The sequence below is a fragment of the Mus caroli genome, unplaced genomic scaffold, assembly GCF_978045245.1.
Source record: "Mus caroli unplaced genomic scaffold, Mus_caroli_1 scaffold_13, whole genome shotgun sequence".
Taxonomy (NCBI): domain Eukaryota; kingdom Metazoa; phylum Chordata; class Mammalia; order Rodentia; family Muridae; genus Mus; species Mus caroli.
In genome coordinates, this window is record NW_028227268.1 from 70,081,678 (window position 1) to 70,102,936 (window position 21,259).

A 21,259-nucleotide genomic window follows, 5' to 3' on the forward strand; every position below is an offset into this window, starting at 1 on the left:
TGGAAGGGAGGAGGTCCTGAGATGATGCCCAGAAACCATCTGCTAGTGAGAGACTGAGAGCCTGGCACTCACCCGTGAATGGTGGACAGCGTAGTGTCGCTTGATGCAGCGGCCTTTGCTAGTTTTGCATATGGTTTTATCCCATGTTGGTTTCCACTGTCCTGAAGGCTTAATTTCCACTTGCACCTCTGAGCAGTGCAATTCTTTGCCTCCCTTCCTTCCCCAAAGCTTGAAAGCACGGCTTTCACACTTTCTCTCAGAGATCAACCACGTCGGTTCATGTGGAACTTTACGGCCATTACTAAATACCAACTCATTACTCATAGACATTGTGTCGTATGCTTATTACACATTGTGGGCTAAGGAAGATGCATGGCAACCCATGTTTTTTTCTCTTTATGACAAAATACAGTGAGGAAGGAAGGGCTTGTTGTGGTTCATAGTTTGATGAGATGCCACAGTAGAGGGGAGCTGTGAGATATTGTATCCTCAAGACGGAGGGAGGGAGGGAGGGAGGGAGGGAGGGAGAAAAAAGGGGTAGGGGCTGGTGTTCAGCTTGTCTTTTCGTTCTCCTTCTTTTATTTGGTTTAGGACCTTATACGTGGATGCTGCTCACATCCAAGACAAGGTCTTCTTTGCCCAGTTGAACATCTGTAGGAACCCCTGCAGACACCCAGAGGTGTGTCTCCTAGGTGATTCTAAATCTAATCAAATTGCCAGAGAAGGCTGTGGGTCAGAAAAGTTTTCTTCCATGTTACTCTCAACCTCAGCATGTTTCCTAGGAAACATCCAGGATTAAAGATGGGGGGGGGGCTCATCTTTGTGGAGAAAACCCCCAGTCAGAGGCTAAGCCTACCTGAGCTGCCTGGACACATCAGCAAAGGCTGGGAGGCAGGGTTTCCTGGATACAACTGGGGATAACGAGTGATGCTTGTTCACAGCCAACACTAGGTTCATTCTGGGTTACTGGGACAAAGGAAATGGAGGAAACTTGTTTCCTTGGACTTATGTAGACCACTTAGTTTTCTTACCCAAGGAGAATGTGTGTATGATCTGCCCTAGTCTGGTGGCCCACACAAGTTACCTCAGCACTTGAGAGGCTTTGTCAGAAGGAATGAAGTGAGGACAGCCTGGGTTACATAGCAAGACCTTGTCTAAAAATATTGTGTATAATCCGTTGAAGTTCCCACAAGCAAGTGTACCCTATTGCTATGATAAACATCATGACCAAAAGCAGCTCGGGGAGGAAAGGGTTCATTTTATCTGGCAGCTTATGGTTCACCACGAAGGGAAGCCAGGGCAGGAGCTCAAAAAGCAGGAACCTGAAGGCATGAACTGAAGCAGAGGCCATGAAGGAGTGCTTCTTACTGGCTTGTTCCCCATGGCTTGCTCAGTCTACTTTCTTATAGAACCTCACTGCCCTGGAACCACTCACAGTGGGTTGAGCTGTCCTACATCATCCATTAATAAAGAAAACACCTCAAAGTTGGTCTCCAGGCCAATCGGATGGAGGCATTTTTTTTTCTCAGTTGAGGGTCCTTTGTTTCAGATGACCCTAGCTTGTTCTCAAGCTGACAAAACACCAACCCGCACAGTGAGTGAGGGGTACTAAGTACACTTAACTTCATACTTTTCCCTTTGAACGTTTGGTTAATTGTATTTGGAATAATTATTTAGACAGCTTCTCATATTTGGCAGCTATATGCTCCCCTTAAGTCTTGAGTACTGCGGCTTTCTATTTGTCAGATTCTCTGGGGTGTGGGTGCGTAGAGAAATAGTTCCACAGTTAGAGCACTTGCTGCTCTTGCAGATGACCCAGGTTTGGTTTTCAGCATCCACACAGAGGGGCTCCCAAATCCATATAACTCCAGCTCCGGGGATCCAACGCCCTCTTCTGGCCTCCACAGGTACTGCATCCATGTGGTTTGCACATGTGCTCTCTCTGTGTCTGTGTCTCTCTGTCTGTGTCTCTCTGTCTCTGTCTCTCTGTGTCTCTGTGTCTCTCTGTCTCTGTCTCTGTCTCTGTCTCTGTCTCTCTCTCTCTCTCTCTCTCACACACACACACACACACACATACACACATTCTCTGGGTTGTATCTAAATTGTTGCGGTTCCTGCTTCTGTTCCCTGGCCTCAGGCAGGACCATGCAGGTGTGGCACTCTCGGAAACTTCTTCCATGTGGACATCCACTCTGCCATTTCCACATATGACCACCATCTGTTGAGTGCAGAACTCTTAGACTAGAATCTCAACACTCAGAACCCCGCAGGCGCTTTTTATGGATACAATGTTGTTAATGTTGGCCTTTGGCAAGGAGGCCCACTAGGGTCACCAAGAGCCTGGGACACAGAACCAGATGTCTTCTGCAGTCTCTCTTGCTGTGTCCCTGTGGTTTGCACTGGGCTCTGTGACAGTTAGCCACTTAGCCACCAATGTGTTAACCCTTCCATGTCTGTTTTCCATGGTTTCCATCCTCTCCTACACTGTTCCTAAATCTGACTCTCGTTTCCTATGTATTATATTTAGGGAGAGGTTTAATCTATTCTCTTTGGGAAGGATATTTCTCCATATTCTCCAACATGGGAATAAGCATTCCCTTCCCTCCTCGTGGCTAACCTGGCTCCTTTCAGCTTACATGCATAAGGAACGTCTGTTCCTGGAGTTCCACTTCTTCAGATATTTCCCTTCCCCTCTCCTGCTTCCATTGATTTTGACAATCGCTAGACCAAGTGGTGATCCTATCTCTCATCTCTTCTCCGAGTTCGTGTTTACTTGAGCCAACAGCAGAATCCAGTTGTTGTCTAAAATGCGCTTTTGTTTCTTGGGGTAATTCCCCCCAAACATGCTTGCTCTTCCCTTGGCTTAAGTGAGGGGTCTTCTGTACCATGCTGCTGAAGCACAATTTCCTTTTACTCTTGTGCAGATTAGGTTTTTTGTCAACTTGACACAAACTAGAGTCAGGGATGAAAGAGCCTCAACTGAGGAATTGCTTCCATCAGATTTGCCTGCAGGTAAGTCTGTAGGGATGGTGATGATGATGATGGTGATGGTGATGGTACCAAGACAGAACAAATGAAACTCCCTCTGCATAGACAGAAAGGAAAACCAACAAGCCCACTATCTGAATGAAAAGGATGATGGGTCCTTGACCCTTCCTGGTACTTTCTTCACCCCTACCCTGTGTTCCCTTTGAGACATCTTTGATAGAAGTATTTTTCCTTTTGTGACCTTGTAAGATACCTCTTCCTTGGCCCCTCCTTTTTGACCTGCATCTATCAGGGAAGTTTCTGCCATCAGGACATCACGACTTAGCTTCTAGGGTTTCTTATGGAAAAGCTATGGGGAACCAAAAAAACTTGGGTCTGTGTGAGCTTCACCTTGTTATCAGATGGAGTTAGCAGATCTACATAGACTTCAAGATCTATGCCAGTGCTCTCAACAAAGACCTTGGGCTTATTACATATCAAAGGAAATACAGACCTTGTCACTGAATTGGAGTAAACTGCGCAACATCTGAAAGACAGATGGAAACATGGATGTATGAGAGGAAGGAGAAGGTTATGAAGGGAGGGAAGGAAGAAGGAGACAGAGATAATATGAGCCGGTGAGTGCTAGCTCAGTAAGGCAGGGTGAGTTGAGGGAGGCAGGCACTGATTCACACCCCAGAAGTGTCTGCTGGACCACTGAGGACCAGATGTTTGGGCCTCATCTTAACTGTCTTAAGAAGTGGTGGTAGACTGAGTACAAGAGGTAGAAGAGGAAATGGAAGCTTCCCTAGGAAGACAGCTAAAGAGAGATAGATGACTGACAGGTCCCTGGAGGAGCCCTCCTTCCTAGCTACACAGAGAAACACACAGCTCAGAGATGCCTGCTTACAAAGGGATGTGGCCAGAGTTCACTGCGTCTGGCTGTTTTAATTACCTGCAAATAAAGTGATTTTGCCTCCTTCGTTTAGCACGAGGTCTTTTGAAAGCCATTTCCACTCCAATTGCCTCCATTAGTGAGTGGAGAGGATGCATCGGAGCAGAATGGAGCAGGCAAAGAAGAGCAGAGGGCAGGGCTCTGAGGACAGGTGATGCCTACCACCAGCAGATGCCAGGAAGCGGCCCTCCCTTTCCACCTCAGAAACCTCTCTGTCCTGGACCTGGCTCTCCTGTGGCACCTGGAATCTGGAAGAGGATCGAACACAAGTTTTTTGCCTGACAATGAACCACAGTAGATCCATTGACTTGGGTGGCACCGCCTCATCTCTGGGTTGGTAAGGAGCAGTCTGGGTTGCAGACTCCATTTTTGGTTATTCCCTGGGGTGTGGTTATTGCAGCAGAGCTTGCTCCAGCAGGGACTCTGCTGATTGTCCCCTGCTGTCCTTCCTTGGGTCGCTGCATGGAGTCTATTTATTTCAGTTACAGGAATCCTTTTCTCTTAGAGAAGAAAAGATGGTCTAAACATTGCTTTCCTGAGCTGAAAAGTAGGCAGAAGGGTTGGACACTTATCTCACCCCAGAGACTGGAGGTAAGGGCACAAAGATGCAGGCCTCAGGAGCAGTCTGGCTGGCAGGCTTCTTGCTCAACTTCTGTCCCACGCTAAGGGCCCTCTGGCTCAAGTCTCCAGGAAGCAGAAGACCTACAGTGATGCCCACCTATAGGAGAGTGAGGTAGTTCTACCCTGTGGCTCTGTGGTGGTGGCGGGCACACAGGGTCAACACATTTGTGCAGTGGCTGGTCTGACAGCTGCTGAGTTTGTCACACACATAATTAGATAAACTGCTCGAGCACAGAGATTGGGTATGCAGTGTCATTTAGTGGCTGCTACACAGGGGCCTCGATCTTAATTGAAGGCACAGTAGGGGGAGCCTCAAGGAAGTCCCAAATCAACAACTTCTTGCTCTAGTAATTTGACATTTGACTTGGAGTGATCATCTGGAAGCTCACTCCAGCTTTCAGCACCAGCTCCAGCTCTGAAAGGCCTGAGCTGCCAGAGCCACAGCTACTTCTCTTTCCACAGTCTTCCCCCAAGCAGCCTCCTGGAGGGCTGGTTGTAAGTAGGGGATCCATATCTGTCTGCCTGTCTGTCCCTTCATTGCTCCCCTCCTTCCTCCTCTTCCCCTCAATGTTTTGGTGGCCCTCTAAAAGTTCTGTTTGAACAAAATACCCATGGAAGGAGTTACAGAGATAAAGTTCAGAGCTGAGATGGAAGCAAAGACCATCCAGAGACTGTCCCACCTGGGGATTCATCCTATATACAACCATCAATCCCAGACACTATTGCATATGCCAGCAAGATTTTGCTGACAGGACCCTAGCATAGCTCTCTCTTGTGAGGCTATGCCAATGCCTGGCAAATACAGAAGTGGATGCTCACAGTCATCTATTGGATGGAACACAGAGCCCCTACTGAAGGAGCCAGAGAAAGTACCCAAGGAGCTGAAGGGGTCTGCAACCCTATAGGAGGAACAACAATATGAACTAACCAGTACCCCCCAGACCTGTGTCTCTAGTTGCATATGTAGCAGAGGATGGCCTAGTTGGCCATCAATGGGAGGAGAGGCCCTTGGTATTGCGAAGATCATTCGCCCCAGAACAGGGGAATGCCAGAGCCAGGAAGCAGGAGTGGGTGGGTTGGGGAGCAGAGCATGGGGATAGCATCTGAAATGTAAATGAAGAAAATATCTATTAAAAATGCCTTAAAAAAGTTCTGTTTGTTGTGACAGAACATTTTATAAGATGAACTTATAGAACTTATGGGGGAAAGATTTGTCTTGGCTCATCAATGTGGGGTGTGTGTGTCCATCCAGTCTATCACTGGAAGGGAGGCATGATGAAGTTCACAGCAATGGGAATGTATGATGGGGGTTGATCACATTATGGCAGAAGAGGAATCAAGAGGAGGACAGGATCCAGGGGCTGGGTATACTCTTCCAGCTCTGTCCCTAGTGACCCACCTCTAGCTGAGTCCCACCTTTTAACAATTCCTCCTTAAGCCTTTGTCCTCAAAGCAACTGGGGCACAAAGCTGTAAACCATGAGCCTATTTGGGGCCTTCCAGACCCAAGGCATAATAACATCCTCCTGTCCCAGAGAACCTGCACAGCCTTCTAGCAGGCTCCTCCTCACGGATCTGTGTAGTCTTTGCTGAGGCCTTTTAAGGGGCTCCTGTTCCGTCACTCCAAGGGACTGTATGTTGCACACTCACTAATGTGTGGATTCAGCCAAAAAATTAGTAGAATATCTCCAACCAGGTAGGCGGAGAAAAATAAAGCAGACACCTACATTTGTCAGGACCTTCAGCATGAAAGGGGGCTAGGCACGAATAAGAACTTTTCATGGAGGGGGTCTGGTGCTTTATAGAACTTCTCCCAGCATGCTAGCCAGCTTGAAGTTCACACAGGAAAGCCCTGGTCCTGCAGGAATCATATATCACATCATATCAATGACACCACACCATACCATATTATACCATCCCATATCATATCATGTCATGTGCTACACCATACCATACCATATCATACCATAGCATATCATACCATATCAAATCACATCATGTATCATGTCATATCCACCAATCATCTATCTACCCCGCCTCTGCTATATGTGTGAACACAAGTACAGAGGCCATTGGAGAGTGTTGGGTAACTGCCCCCCTCCATTTCTCTCTACCTTACTTCTTTAGGGCAAGTCTATTGAGTAGGCTGATCATCAACAAGAGCCAGTGATCATCAGGCCCCGACAGCTCTGGGGTTCCAGGGGACCTTGATAGCATCCCCAGCCTGTTATGTTGGTGCTGGAACCTGAACTCAGGTCCCCATGGTTGTGCCACAAGAGCCCTTCAACACTGAGTCATCCCCATGGCCCTGTGTAGGTGAGCTTACATAATTCAATGGCTGAGGTAGATGGGGATGGAGAAAGCTTACGTGAAAGGATTCTGAGGGATTCTGCAGCAAAATCTTTTCCTTTGACTCTAGGATTAGAAAGTGAGCCTGCCAATGGCCGACACACCGAGGAAGTTAGAGAGAAGCAGGGGTGGGGTGTAGAAACAAGCAGAAGAGGTGCTGAAGACAGCGGGGGGAACAATGGCGGAGGTGGGAGGTTCAGAGACCGAAGCTTGTTTCTGTGCATGAAATCAATGCAGTGCGAGACTTTCTCAGCTCAATAACTTATTAGCAATTTTTAATTACTGGGTTGTAATTAATTCTTTCAGGATGCAGCTGTTCTGTGGGGCACGCCACACGTGCTGAACTGATAGTGTTCTTGCGCATTTTCAGGGGACTCAGACCAAGACATTGCTTGCTGAAACCCAAGGGGAAATAGTCAAAGAACATACACGTTTGTTTGAAGTCATTTTCCTCTTTTTCTACTCTGGAGCAGATTCTACAAGTGGAAAAAAATGCGCCCTGGGGAGACTGCAGTGGGGTGTGTGTTTGTGCTGGGGTGTGGGTAAATTTTCAGTTCAGCCAGTCTCTAATTGTATACATTGATGCTGGTCAGATCTACGGAGTGGGAGGAGTCCCCCACATTAAAGATTGCTCACCGATTCCTACATATCCTGGAGGTCTTGGTGTCTGGTGAGAGAGGCTATAGGCTAAGATTGAATGGATGCTAGGGACTGGAGCTGACCTTTGTTCCAATGGTCACCTCCTCTCCCTAGTACAGCATCATTTTGAGTTCACCCTGCTCTGTTTGGCCCTTTTCTGAACTCCACTTTCCCTGTGGGATCCAAATTTTAGACATTTGATCCTTTCTGTGCCCCTCGAAACCTTCCTCATGGTTTCTACCTGGCATTCCCTCTGTCTTTTCAAGACCCTCCTCCTAGGGCCTCCTCTGCCAAGCACACTTATGGAGCTTCTCACTCCTTCACATCTTCTGACAATTGAAGGCCTTCTTGGCTTCTACCAACACGTCTCTAAACCCTTCTGTGCACTCAGGGAATTGCTTTCTTGCTGGCTAGCAGGGTTTCTTGCTTCTTGCTAACCAGCTAGGGAACCTGGGAGACTCAGCGCTCTTCACAGAAGGAGCCATTTGGAGGAGATCCAACTCCAGTCACTTCCTAAAGAAACAGGTAGGACCCATCTTGTCTCCTCTGGCTTGAAGGAAGAGCTACCACCCCTTTCCTTCGGGCCGTATCTGGTGTAGCCTTTGCATCCTTGTACAGCTGTGACCGTGAGAGCTTGAGAGGACAACTGAAAAGGACAAACGGTTGACTTTGGCTCATGTCTCTAGGGGATTCAGGCCATAGTCATACTTACGCATTACTTATGCATTAGGATGCTGTGGTAGTGGGGGAGTGTGGTGTGGAAGGTTCTTTACCTCATGTTTGCTGGAAAGCTGAGAACGAGACTATAGGAAAAAGCAAGTTCTGGAGGATACACCCCATGACCTGGCTCTTCTCCTTCTGTTACACCTCAAAAAATGCTACTGTTTCATAGATGAAGGCATTAATGTCAGAACCCCTAAACCCCCACAATTCCATTCTAGTCTCTGTCTGTCTCTGCCTCTCTCTGCCTCTCTCTGTCTCTCTCTGTCTGTCTCTCTGTCTCTGTCTCTGTCTCTCTCTCTCTCCCTACCCCACCACGTGGCTCAGGTTCACCTTGAATTTGTGACATTTCTGCCTTAGCCTGCCCTCATCACCTCAGTGCTGGGTGACGAGCTTGCAGCGCTGTGTCTAGCTCCTGATACAATCAGTAGAATGCCTTCACAGACATACTGAGAGGAGCACTTTACCAATTCCCCTGGCATCTCTCAATGAAGCCAAGCTGATGCTCAAGACTCATGGCCATGTAATTGGGAATGGACTTTACAGCCTGTTAGCCTTGCTCCTTGAGAGTGTCTTGCTGTCTGCAATAACATCACCACCATCCAGAGGCCCTCGATTCCACTCCTTTCATTCTCACAACAACCCATGGCATGAAGGTACATCTGCTATTATACCCACTTTACAGATGAGGCCAGCCTCAGTGGCCTACTCTGGGAGGCATAGCAACACATTTGGCCCTGAAAGCCTGGGCCTCCCTTTACTTCCTTGGGCCTCAGTCTTTCCTTGTTAGAGGACTTTCAAGCTACGGAAGCTGCTCCTCTGGTAGAGTTACACCATGCCCCATTCTCCCACAGCTCTGCAGCAAGATCTCACGCGTCCGTCCTGCTGACTAAAGTCTCTTGTGATAAGAGTAACTTCCCTTGGGAAGGCAGATGAAATTTATAAAGGTATAGAGATGGCCCTGGGAAGGTGTGGAGCCTAAGCTAAGTTCTGAAGGCACCAAGATGCAAGTAGCTCAGCAGCAACAACAACAACAATGATATAATGAGAACAACAGTGAGATGAGAAGAAAGGGAGAGAGAGAGCGCGAGCGAGAAAGAAGGTTCTCTGGCAGCAAGATTTACTTTCCTAACACGCAGACAAGGAGTTGAGTTCCCACGACTGTCCACCAACACTCAAGGAAAAACAGAAAGCTAGGGTGCTAGGGAGATGGCTCAGCAGTGAAGCGCACTTGCTGCTCTTGTAGAAGATGGACATTCAGTTTTCAGTGTCCATGCCTGGAGGATCACAAGTGCCTATAATTCTAGTTCCATAGATCTGAAACCATCATTTGGCCTCTAGCCCACAGACACACATACACACATACACACACACACACACACACACACACACACACTTCTAAAACATTAATATTTGAAGGATCGAAAAGCCCAGTGAATGTGTGGTCTACTCATTTTTTAAAAAATGCAAATGTAGATTATTTTCTTGGCTGTCCCTAGCCTGGAAGCATGCAGATCCTGGGCAATCTAAAGGACATCTGCAGATGCTCTGCAGGCCGAGGAGGCTGAGGACAGGCAGGCTCTAGCCACCCGCTTTGCTTCCATGATTTCATGGTATGTTTGGAAACCCGCCCAAATATGCCATCATATCAGCCGTAGAACCCAACCCTAGTTTGTTGAGGGATTGCACAGAGAGCAAGTTTGTAGGAGAGGGAGCGTGACTTCAAAACCAAGTCAGAAAAAGAACCTTTTAAAGCGGAAGCTACTGTGCACAGAAGAACACACTGTGACAAGATGCCTTCAAACACAAGCTCTGTCTGAAGCCGGGCAGCGAGTCCCATCCAGCGTCTGGCTGTATGACCTTGGTGGTATTTGGAGTTGCAGAAAAAACTCATCCCCCAAAAAAGTCTTTCCCAGATTTCTCTGTGCTCCTAACTTTGAACAGGAGATGCTCGGCTTCTGGCCCAGGAGGCTGGGGTTAGAGCTGCAAACTTGAGTAGAAGCCAGCCAGAGTTTGGATTTAGTCTGATTTTTCATACAGGAGGCCAATGACTCCTAAATGATACTGTATTTTATTTAGCAGTCACAAAGAATTCTGTCACCATAGCAACCAAGACTGATTGATAGCAGAAGTTTTCTTATGAGCAGGGGGCTTAGAATTCTGACTCTTCTCTCTTATCGTGTAGCGAGGGCTGTGTGTCCCCAGTCTGCGCTGGGCAGAAGCCTTCCCCGCAGGGGCTCTAGACACAGTGCCGTGGTCCAGTGTAATCTGTCACAGCTCTTCCTCTTGATCCACACACTCTGGCCCCATATGAGAGACCATGTATTGGTGGCTTCTGGGCCAGATAAACTCCTACAGGGTGAAGTGTTCTTTCATGGGTTCTCTAGAAACTGTGTTTTCATGGGCAAACGTGTTTTCAAGTTTCCCATGTTAATAGCTTTGTGGAAATTTGTAATGAATGACTAATTGTCACCCGTGGATCTCAAGCTGGTATTAAACAGACTGCTGCCATGGTGAGGTAGGGGCAGCAGACAATGTGGTCCTTCACCCCTCTCTCCTCAGCTCCCACCTCCTCAGTCCTAACCAGCCTCTGCCATCAGCTTCCTATTGGAGCCAAGACTCTGGGGGGAGTTCCTTGCTTAGGGCTGATGTGCCATCTACCCCCATGAGTCCCTATTAATCAGTGTCTGAGTCCCTCCAGGATACATCCTAGAGCAGTGATTCTTAAGCTTCTTCTTGCTGTGGCCCTTTAATACAGTTCCTCAGATTGTCGTGACCTCAATCATAAAATTATTTTTGATGCTACATCATAACTATAAATTTTGCTACTGTTATGAACTGCAATATAAATATCTGTATTTTCCAATGGTCGTAGGTGACCCCTGTGAAATGGTCATTTGACCTCCGCCCTAAGAGGTCATGACCCAGAGCTGAGAACTCTAGAGGAATCCTAGGAGACTGTGCCCTCCTGCCTGCCATGCCAGGCTCACTCCTAGCCATAGGTGTTAAAAGGATTTCCAAGAAGTGCAGATGTATGGATCAGGGGTAGAGAAGAAGTCCTGGTTCTGGGTAGACACTGTGTGAAAGCATCAGGGCTTGGTACACACAATCTCCTATAGCCATCTCTATTTGCCACTAAGCAATCTGGGCTCTGAGAGGTCCCCAGGAGGCCCCTAGGCAAAGCCTCTGTTCCTACCTCTGTGTTCCCTTCTGGTTGGGCATCTCTGTGCTCTAAGCCTGTGGCCATATTAGCTGAGAAGAAGCAATGACAGTTTATATCAGTAGAGTGGGCCAGGAGTCATGCCTCATGATCTCTGTGTATCTCCCTTATTTTCACAGCCAGAACAAGCAGTGGTGGCCACCAAGCCCATGTTACAGCTGAAGGAGAGGACAGAGACATACAGAGAGGCACCCAGGGCCACACAGCTGAGACATACCAGAGCCCAGATGTAACCTGGTATTTTGGGACTTGTGGCGACATTGCTCACTGTCAGGGGATCTGGAGGGGAACAGCTCTGCATTGGGGGTAGGAAGAGGGGGGAGGTTCACAGAACTGGTGATACACTGCATTAGGAAGATTCAGTGCATAAATTCAATCAACACGGAGCCCAGCTCGAGACTGCCCTCGTCATCCCTCACTGCGGCAGGGTTTGTGGCCGTTGTTCTTCCCCTCGTGTGAAATGAGAAATGCTGTTTGAATAACCGATGTCAGGGGAGGCTCTGCACACTCCGATGAGGAAATAAAAAACCTTCAGAAAGATGCAATTTGGGGGATATTGGAAACCAGAGAATGGAACATCAGTCTATAAAATTCAACACGGCCAATAAAGCTGGAGCAACTGGTCAAGTGTTTTAGTGCGCTCGGTTGCAGGGGAAGCGGCGGGCACGAGCTGGGCAGCACTTCCAGGCATCCGTCCTCAGCTCCTTGTTGTCTCATTTGCATAATGCACCTCATGATTTTGAAGCACCTTAACATTAGCGTCATGACCACGGTGATGAAAATGTCACAGGCTCAAGTGCACCTTCCCAGAGCCCACGCCACCATGGCTAATCCAGAACAGCCTCTTTGTCACCAGGGCGCTGGCGGCTCACAGCAGAGGGGGTGGAGGCTCATATACCTGGGTGTTTCCACTTAGATTGGGATGACAATTCCAACCCAGTCTTGCACTCTATGGCACATGTGCACGTCACAGGGAGCCTGTAAGGCCCAGCTTGTCACTACAGAGCAGCTCAGAAGCCCTCGGTGGCCAGCACTTCAAACACACACATCTCTCTCCTCCCTTCCTTACTATATCCAAAGCAGATCCCAGACATGGCTGGATCCGAGGCAGCCCTTTCACCTCCAGCATCCTCTAGCTCAGCTTGGTCTGGCCAGCTGCCATGTCCTGTTTCTATAGCACAGGAAACTTAAGGCATTCACGGCTGTTTTACTCATGCTCATAAGCATCTCTACAGGGCACGGCACATACTCCTCATTGAGGGCACATTCACATAGGGAATAGCCCCTAGCCTCTAGCCTTTATATCCACGCGCATCTGTGAGCCTCTGAGCATCTTTGTGCTGTACTGTGCTGGGTGCTGAGAAAACATTAATACATAAAACAGAACCCCTCCCTGTAGCTCTTACGGTCTAGCCCCTTTCTTCCCACCTAACCCCCATGCATAGTGAGTCCTTTGGTCTCTGCCTCCATAGGTGTGTTCTACTGTCTTCGCTGACTTTGTTCAGAGCTTCTTTGAAAAGGCAAAGCGAGGGATGCTCTCCCATTAGCTGGGGACCACTCTGCTTAGCATCATCTGGTCATTTTAAATGCACAGTGTAACTTCCTGACTCATGGAACTCTTTTCCGAGGGATGCATATGGTCTCTGTTGCCACACTTTGCAAGGACACACGCTGTGTGGAGACTTGGGTTGTACCTTATTACCCGGTGCCCAATAGTGCCTGTATCTGTTAAGGGTTTGGTTTGGCCTCCCTAGATTCTGTTCTAAGGGTGGGCTAGGGTAGAAATCTCTGGAGTAGGACTCAGACTTAATGTATATCACTGAAAGGTCCCTGCTGCTCTTGGGTTAATGTACCAACTCTTCTCTTTACTGCCTCTCTACCCAAGACCTGTGCACCCAGCACCGTTGTCACTGGTCACAAGAGTATCAGAAGACTCATCTCAGAACTCTGAAGCACAGGCAAGGGGCCCTCTTCCTACCTTTGAGGAAGCAGTCCTTGCTGTGTACACTGACAATTCGCTTGCCCAGCAGGCAGGCTGCACGGCGAAGCTCACAGTGGTTCCCGTAGAGCCTCCCGTCGGAGCCGCACACAGGCATGTAGCGGGGCCTGCACACCTCCAGACACTGGCACGAGGGCTGCCCTGTCGTCCTATTGAGCAAGCACCTGCTCCCGTGGCTGCAGAGTCTCTTCCCACAGGAGGCTGACAGCCCAGGGCTGGGAAGACCTGTAGAGGCACAGAGACACAGAGGGTTAGCTCAGGGCTGGAGGACAGAGGTACCAACAGTCTATGTTGCTCTTTTAGGTCAGGAACAGTAGAAGCACACAGGCCTTAATTTCTTGTGAGGCTGAGGTGACCCAAGGTGGAGTGTGGGGCCTCTGGGTACATGGAGTCCCCGTTCCTCCAAGAAGTAGTTATAGGAATCAAAAGGGCTGTCTTGCTATGCAGAGCTACTATTTTGATGAGAGTCACTCTGAACATCTCAGACCCAGCATCGGACCAGTGCATCCCTGAACCTGTAGGAGGGCCCTTGGGGAACACTTGTGCTTTCATGGGCTCACTTCCCCTTGCTCTCAATGGGATAAATGAAAGCTCCTAGTCCTGTGCTCACTAAGAGGTGCCTAAGACCAGAGGACTGTCCCGATGCCTTGAGACCACCTCACACACTAGAACTGCATCAAAAGTATCATAAAACTGGTTTCTTCTCCCATCCCTTCCTCTGTCTTCACTTTCTTCCTTTTTCCTCTTATTCCCTTTCGTTTTTCTTTCTTTTGAGACAGTATCTCATACAAATCAGACTTGCGACAAATTCTTGATCTTCCTGTTTCCATCTGCCAAGGGCTGGCACTGCATGTATGGGCCACCACACCCATCATTTTCTTTAAGTGATGACTTGCAGCCAGCTGTGCACTAGGTCCTCTGACAGGTTCCAAGGATCAAGAAGATGCAACTCTGCCTCTCTCTGACCTGCTCATTCTGGTTGAAGATGGAAGTGACAAAGCCATGATATAAATCAGGCCAGTGTGGTGGCTTAAATGAGGGCAGCCCCCATAGGCTCATGCATTTCAATGCTTAGTCTGCAAGTGGTGGAACTGTTTGGGAAGGATTGGGGGTGTGGCTTTGCCTTGAGTTTGTGGATCAGATGTGAGCTCAGCTACTGCTCCAGTGCCATACCTGCCTGCCTGCCTGCTGTTTTCCACCATGATGGTCATGGACTCACCCTCTGAACTGTAAGTCCCCCACAAACTTTTCAATGGGTCTCTTTGGCCATGGTGCCTTACACAGCAGTTTAAAAGTAATTAAGACAGCCAGGTCAGGAAGGAGCTATGGGAGCCTAAGAAGTACTTTTCAGTCCAATGTCAGACAATAGTATAGTTGCAGGAAATTGAGAGAGCTAAACAGAAGAATTAAGGAGTGCTATGTCTACTCTGGGAAGTTCCTGCATAGTCTAAGGGGATGTGTAGTAAGGAGGGGGTGGGGAGACCATCAACAGGGCCATCCTCCTTCCACCCCTGACCAGTCCTCTATATCATGATCTCTATCTGTAGATAGAAGCCTGAGACCCTGGAACTGGCAGTTGTCATATTGCTTGAGTATGTCCCCTGTATCTTACATACACTCACAAGGAACTTTGGACAGAGGTGCTCAGAGCTTAGACCCAGAGGCAGGTGGCTGGCGGGTGGTTTATATCACTGGTAAGAGAGAAGTCCACCCAGAGCATAAAACTAATATTCTACTGGAGGAGAGGAGTCCAGGGAACTATGGGATGCCTGGTGCCATTAATGACAACATATGGCATGCTGGGATTTTTTTTTTTTTTTTTAAGAACTAAAAGTTCAAATAATTACAACGTGGATGCAGCATTTGCAGCTACGGGAATGTTTGTGATATGTTGTAATGCAATTGTCGTCCATGCTTGTTATGGCAGTACACACTGTAACCTCAACATCTGGGAGGTCGATGCAAGAGGATGGGAAGTCCAAGGCTAGCCTTGGTTACATACTAAGTTAAAGCAGGTAAGACTGACCGACCAACCAACCAACCAACCAACCAACCGTCTTCCATATGCTATGCAAGACAAAATGGGTCTGGCTGTCAACATTGAGCCTTCAGGCCCATGTTCTTCTCCCTAGGACAAACGTGTTTAAGGGAAAAACAAGAATCCTTCTTTTCCTGTTTTGGGTTAAGTCTGCTTTTCATCAACATAGATATGAAAGGGGGAAAATCAGTTATGGGAAGATTAACTACTTAATTCAATAACTCATTTAAATTCCCCTAACCTTGGCAAGTTAAGAAATATCGACTTTTTTTCTTGCATCATAATAAACTCGAAGGTCAACATATCTCCGCAGCATAAAAGGGCAAAACCAGAGCGGGGTGTGAAAATCTCCTTTATCCACTTGGCTGACTGTCCCCACATCACTGCAAAGGCTCCCTCCACTCCAAAGCCACCCTCCTACCCCAGCAGCTTTTCTGTGGAGGTTGAGGAGTTCTGGGGAGGGAAGGGTGCAGAGAGCAGGCTCTTAGCAGAGGAGCTCTGGGCTGGACCCCCCTCCCCCGCCCCCTCAACCTCCTCCAAGCCCATCCCATATCCCCCAATCTCGGTGCCTAGGGCTTCTGGTTGCTTTGCTACCAAGTGTGTTTGATTAGCAGCATTCTCCTGGGTTGTTGGGAAATGGGCCACTCTGGAAAGTGCTGGCAGCTATGAGAAGAAACTAACACAGTGCTGAAACAATCAGCTTTTGTTTCTTTCCCAAGATAGGGCAAGGAAGTGAAGCCTTACCACCAGATACGGTTTCTCTAAACTTCTCCGTGCCAGCAAAACAGAGCTGAAAGCAGGCTCATTTAGAAAAGAAACAGCTCAAGTCTCTGGCTTCTCAGACTCAGCTGTGCTGCGGCTTCTCCGGCTGTGACCCCTCTGTTCTCTCCCGGTGCCTATCAGGTCTGATTTACCCTGGAGAGTCCTTCTTAGAGTCAGCCTGAGCTCCTTCCCTAGATCCGGTGCCCTGGCTCCAGCTTTAGGGGGCTCCACAGGGGCTGGATGGACCACTGTTCTTCTGTGGCCACAGAACACTCAGGTTTTTAGGAACACAACAATTTTAAGGACAACTTAATGCCGATGTTCTAATGCCAGGTCAGAGGCTGGCACACGGGGAGGGTGACGGGGGGTTCCATGTAGTGATCGTTTGGGAGTCCATCTTTGCCTGCCTCTCTCAAGTGGGTCAGGAAGGGGGTGAAAGGGTCTGAAGCATGGCTGGGACACAGAGAGACACATATTCCTGGAGGTTCCTTCTTCAGTCAGGAGACCCCTAGAGAGGCAGACAGAACTTCAGAGGCCGCCTCCTCCACCTGGCCTTCTTCTCTGAAAGGCCAGGTTGTATTAATCACCACTATTCATTTCTCCATGTAGAATGCTCCCACTGACTAGCTTGCAGGTGGCTTTCTGTAAACTGCACTCTGAGGTGGTCACGGTTAAGAAAACACCTGTGCCAGCCGGTGGCCATGGTCGACAACGAGACTGCTCACCTTCTCTCTCTGCTGCGGAAATCAACTATGGCAAATATTTGATTCCTAATTATTCGCAATTAAGACAAAAGGAGCTTTAAAGCCCCAAGCATGTCCCTCACCAAGGCTGTGGACAGTAGGCCTCCATGGTGGGGGGTGGGGGCGGACACAGGCATGGATGGAGACGCTGACCATGAGGTTTTCCTCATTAAACCAGCCCCTCATCACCACATCTTTCCTGTCATTAAAGCAGAATGACTTCCCCACTCCTACCGGGACGATGATAAAACAGTAATGGGAAAGGTAACGGAGTGAGACTCCCAGCAACTGCCTCCAGTGTTTATGAGGACAACCGTGATGCATGAAAAAGATCGCACATGCCTAATTTATAGTCATAAAGGAAGTCATTTACCCAGGTTAAAAACTGATCATCTTGCCAAATAAGCTGCTTTTCAACACTAATTAAATTTACCGAACATGGGTAGACGTGGGAACTGATAACATTAAGGGATGGTGGTGGAGCCACAAATCTATTGTACTAGTTGGTGCTGAAGACCCTCTGCTGTCATTCAGAGAGGACTCTAGATCAGTGTTACAGACCTGGTGGCCAGAAGCTCTGAGCTTGGCTGTATGAGGTGTGACTCAGTACTAGCCTGAGCCCCACCAGAGGCTGTTCAAGGTGGGTGAGTTCCAGGATCGCACCGTAAACAGTGAGTGTGGCTTCCTCGTAGCACAATATTGTATTCAGTGTAGGTCTTTCCTCCTTACCTAAACCTTTCTGGAAACATCCTTACAGAAGGGATTCTAAACCCAGTCAAGGTGACAGAGAAGATCAACCATGACAGTCACAATTGTGTGAGTGCTACCATAGTAGTGAGGCGGTCACCCAAGCAGGTTCCTGGTCAACTCATCTCGGCATGTCCTCTGCCCTCTCCTGCCTTCCTGTCCGTCCTATCATGAAGCAGTGCAGAGACCATGCTCTTGGATTTCTTTCAGCTTCCTGAAACAAGGCCACACAGATTTCTTTTGTTTATAATCTACCCAGCCTGCGGTATTCTATTAATGCAAGAGGAAACAGTCTAAGATGAGGGGAGACCCACTCACGTTTCCACTCGGGATGTGGACTGCTGGCTGATGTGTTTTCCCCAGTGTTGTGTCTCTGTGTCTAGAATTCTTCTCCTGCTTGGTACAGATGGTGGCCCCGTCTTTCCCTCCACTTGTCTTAGAAGTGGCTGTTCCATCTCTCAGATATAGCCACATGCCTCCTGACTGCCATCAGCACTTATACAAAAGACCCCAGGATGAGATCCTACAACTTCATATACACCCTGTGAGGTCACAGAGATGCGCTGAGGAAACCACTCACTGCTGAGCCCCAAGGAGTGAGTGAGTTGGGTACAGAAGATAGAGAAGCACACACAGCACCCAGAACCTCCAGAATTTTGTCTGCCATCTGCTACAAACCCTAGCCTGGCACAACAGCGGCCTCCAGCTTCTGCTGGCAGAGAAGTCCATGAGAGTACATGATCCCTATGGGTGGCTGAGTGAATGCTCGATCACTTATGCATTGGTCGTGTGTGTGTGCGTGTGTGTGTACATATGTGCACATGCACGTGTATGCATAAGTATGCAAATTCATAAGTGGAAGCCAGAGGTCAATCTCAGGGGTTATAGGTGTCATTCCTTTTACTATTTTGTTTTAAAAGAAGTACTTATATATTTTGATTTATGCGAGTGCATGAACACTTGGATAAGTTATATGCACCATGTACATGCAGATGCCAGTAAAGGCTAGAGGGCGTTGGATTCCCTGGAATTCAAGTTACAAGCAAGTCTGAACTACCTGATGTGGGTGTTGGGAACCAAACCCAGGCTCTTTCTAAGAGCGGTGACTGCTTGTAACTGCCACGCCATTTCTCCAGACACAGTAACCCCCCCCCGCCCCCCGCCGCCATGATCCCTTTTTAAAACAGGATCTCTCTCACTGGGACTGGGGGTATTGATAATTAGACTATTATGGTTCAGTCTGTCAGTCCCAGATTCTCCTGGTTCACATATGTGCCAGTGCACCTGGCTTTGCACATGGATGAACTCAGGTCCCCAGGCTTGCATGGCAAGCATTTTCCCTACTGAGCTATCTCCCCAGCCGTGGTCACGTCTTATTCATGAGGAAGAGACTGGGGTACTGGAGACATTAAATGCACACAGGAAGAGGGAGACAGAAATGAGGTAGCTGGGCAAGGCTTATTGCCAGTGCATGACCTACATAGGCTGAGGACACCAGGACCTAGAGGCTTACCTTTCTCACTGGGATGAATTGCTTGTATCATCACTGGGGTAAATGTTTAAGTTCGCACATAACCTCATAGTCCAGGCTGTTGAGGAATGGTAAGCATTGAGCTGAACAGAGACCTCTCACTTAGGTCAGGGCTTTGGTTTATGTAGGCCTATTAAACAAGGCACCAGGGTGATACTATGAGGCCTTGTCTTATTCCCAGGGAGCCAGGCCAGGGCTCTCATCCTTCCCAAACTGAGTGCTAGCTTCAACCTCACAATGAGACTCCAGAAAAGGAGGAGGGCCGTGGGGCTCCAATCACTAAGCTTGGCTTTAGAGAAATTGCTCTTTGGAGAGGTACTATGGATGGGGCTGGGCGTGGGGCAGAGCCAGAGACCCAGGCACCATGGATATACAATACCACTGAGCCATGTCAGAACTTGTCTCAGGCCTTAGAGTTTCCCTCAGTTACCCTCAAGTGACCACACACTCGAACCTTTATTTACCAGGCCTGTGCTCCTAGGTGTCTGGTAGTAGCCGTGTGACCCAAGAAAAGCGCCTTATCTCTCTTATTTAAAATTATAAACAGCATCTCCCTGGTCCTTAGGAGACGCTGAGAGGGCTGAGTGAGATTATCCACCAGAGGAGATTGGTATGCAGCAGAGATGGGGCTGAGTCAACAATAGGAAGAACAAACAGCTGGAAATGAGGGAGCCCCAGGACTTGTCAGACTCAAGAACCCATGGGCATGGTGCAGTCACTGGTGACTGGCTTCGGGAGGCCGGCCTTAAGGGAAGTGAACATGCTTACAGTGCAAGTATTGACTGGGCTGAGAAGGCAGACTGAAAACAGCTTGCCTGATTCCCCACAGAGCACTTCCCCTGCAGTTACCCCAGGATTTGGTGGGAGCATGGCAACTCTATCCAGCTTTCAAACTGGGTGAGGCTGAAATCACAAGCTGTCAGGACAAAGGAACTGGAGTTGATTGATTGGAGGGCAAGCTCTGTGGGTCTCATCAGGTTCTTGCAGCTCACTATCCAAGGCAGCCTTGTAGGGGCTAGGGCATCGGCATGGGAGCATGGGTACATGTGTGTGTGCATGTGTGCATGCCTATGTGTGAGTTCGAGTGAGTGTGTGTCCCACGTGTGCGGGTGGTGGCCACAGGACAACCTTGGCTCATGTTCTGGTTCTGTTCACCTTTTTTTGAGATAGGGTCTCTTACCAATCTTGGAATATATCAAGGGATTTGCCTCTGTCTACTTCCTCATCCTGCCTGGCTTTTAAACGTGGGTTCTGAGGATCAAACTCAGGTCTCCCGTTTTCCAGGAAGGCACTTACTGACTGAGACATTCTGGACCCCCCCACCATCACTTAAAAACTAATCATCCCTATTGTTTATTTTAGTTAATTAGTTGCATGGTGCTGGAGATGGAACCCAGTGCCTTGGGCAGGGTAGCCAAATTCTCTACTTCTCTTCCTCAGATCTGCATCTACACAGGCCCACTGTGCAGTCAGTTTGAAACTTATATCCTCCTTCCTCACCCTTTTTAATGATTGTAACAGATGGCTTCTTCCCCTCTGCAGTGTGGGAGGACAATGAAAACTCTGTCTTCACAATTTCTAGAACTTTCCCCAAGCATTAAAGGAGCTCCTGGGTTCTGTCCTAGGGTTCTTTCGGGCTCTTTAACATAGAATTGGGGAATCTGTGTTCCCCAACAGCAGGCCCTGGAGCAGGGTCCGAGGCAGCCAGCTGGGATCTACAGAGTGCCAGGGCCCATCATGAGGTCTTTGTAGTGTCAGCTAGGCCCAGGCTCCAATCCTCAAATATTCAAAACTAGGTATAGGGGCTGGCAGAGTCAGCTGAAGAAAAAAAAAAAAAGCCAGGTAAAGATAAATCTGATAGCCTTCCGGTTTCCATCTGCGCCCAGAGCTGCTCCTGTGCCACAGCGCTCTCTCCATACCCGAATACCACTGGGAGAGAGCTGGTCTCTCAGGAGTGAACACAGGTAAG

At 48.5% G+C, this 21,259-nt stretch overlaps 1 protein-coding gene across 1 annotated transcript in view; it reads right to left on the bottom strand.

Annotated features, from left to right (window-relative positions):
- Positions 1 to 21,259, bottom strand: part of Fstl4 (follistatin like 4) — a 438,866-nt gene that overhangs the window by 178,571 nt on the left and 239,036 nt on the right. The window contains exon 4 of the mRNA XM_021176957.3: positions 13,449 to 13,694. Within this exon, the coding sequence (XP_021032616.1) occupies positions 13,449 to 13,694 (246 nt within the window). The remainder of the gene's footprint in view (positions 1 to 13,448; positions 13,695 to 21,259) is intronic.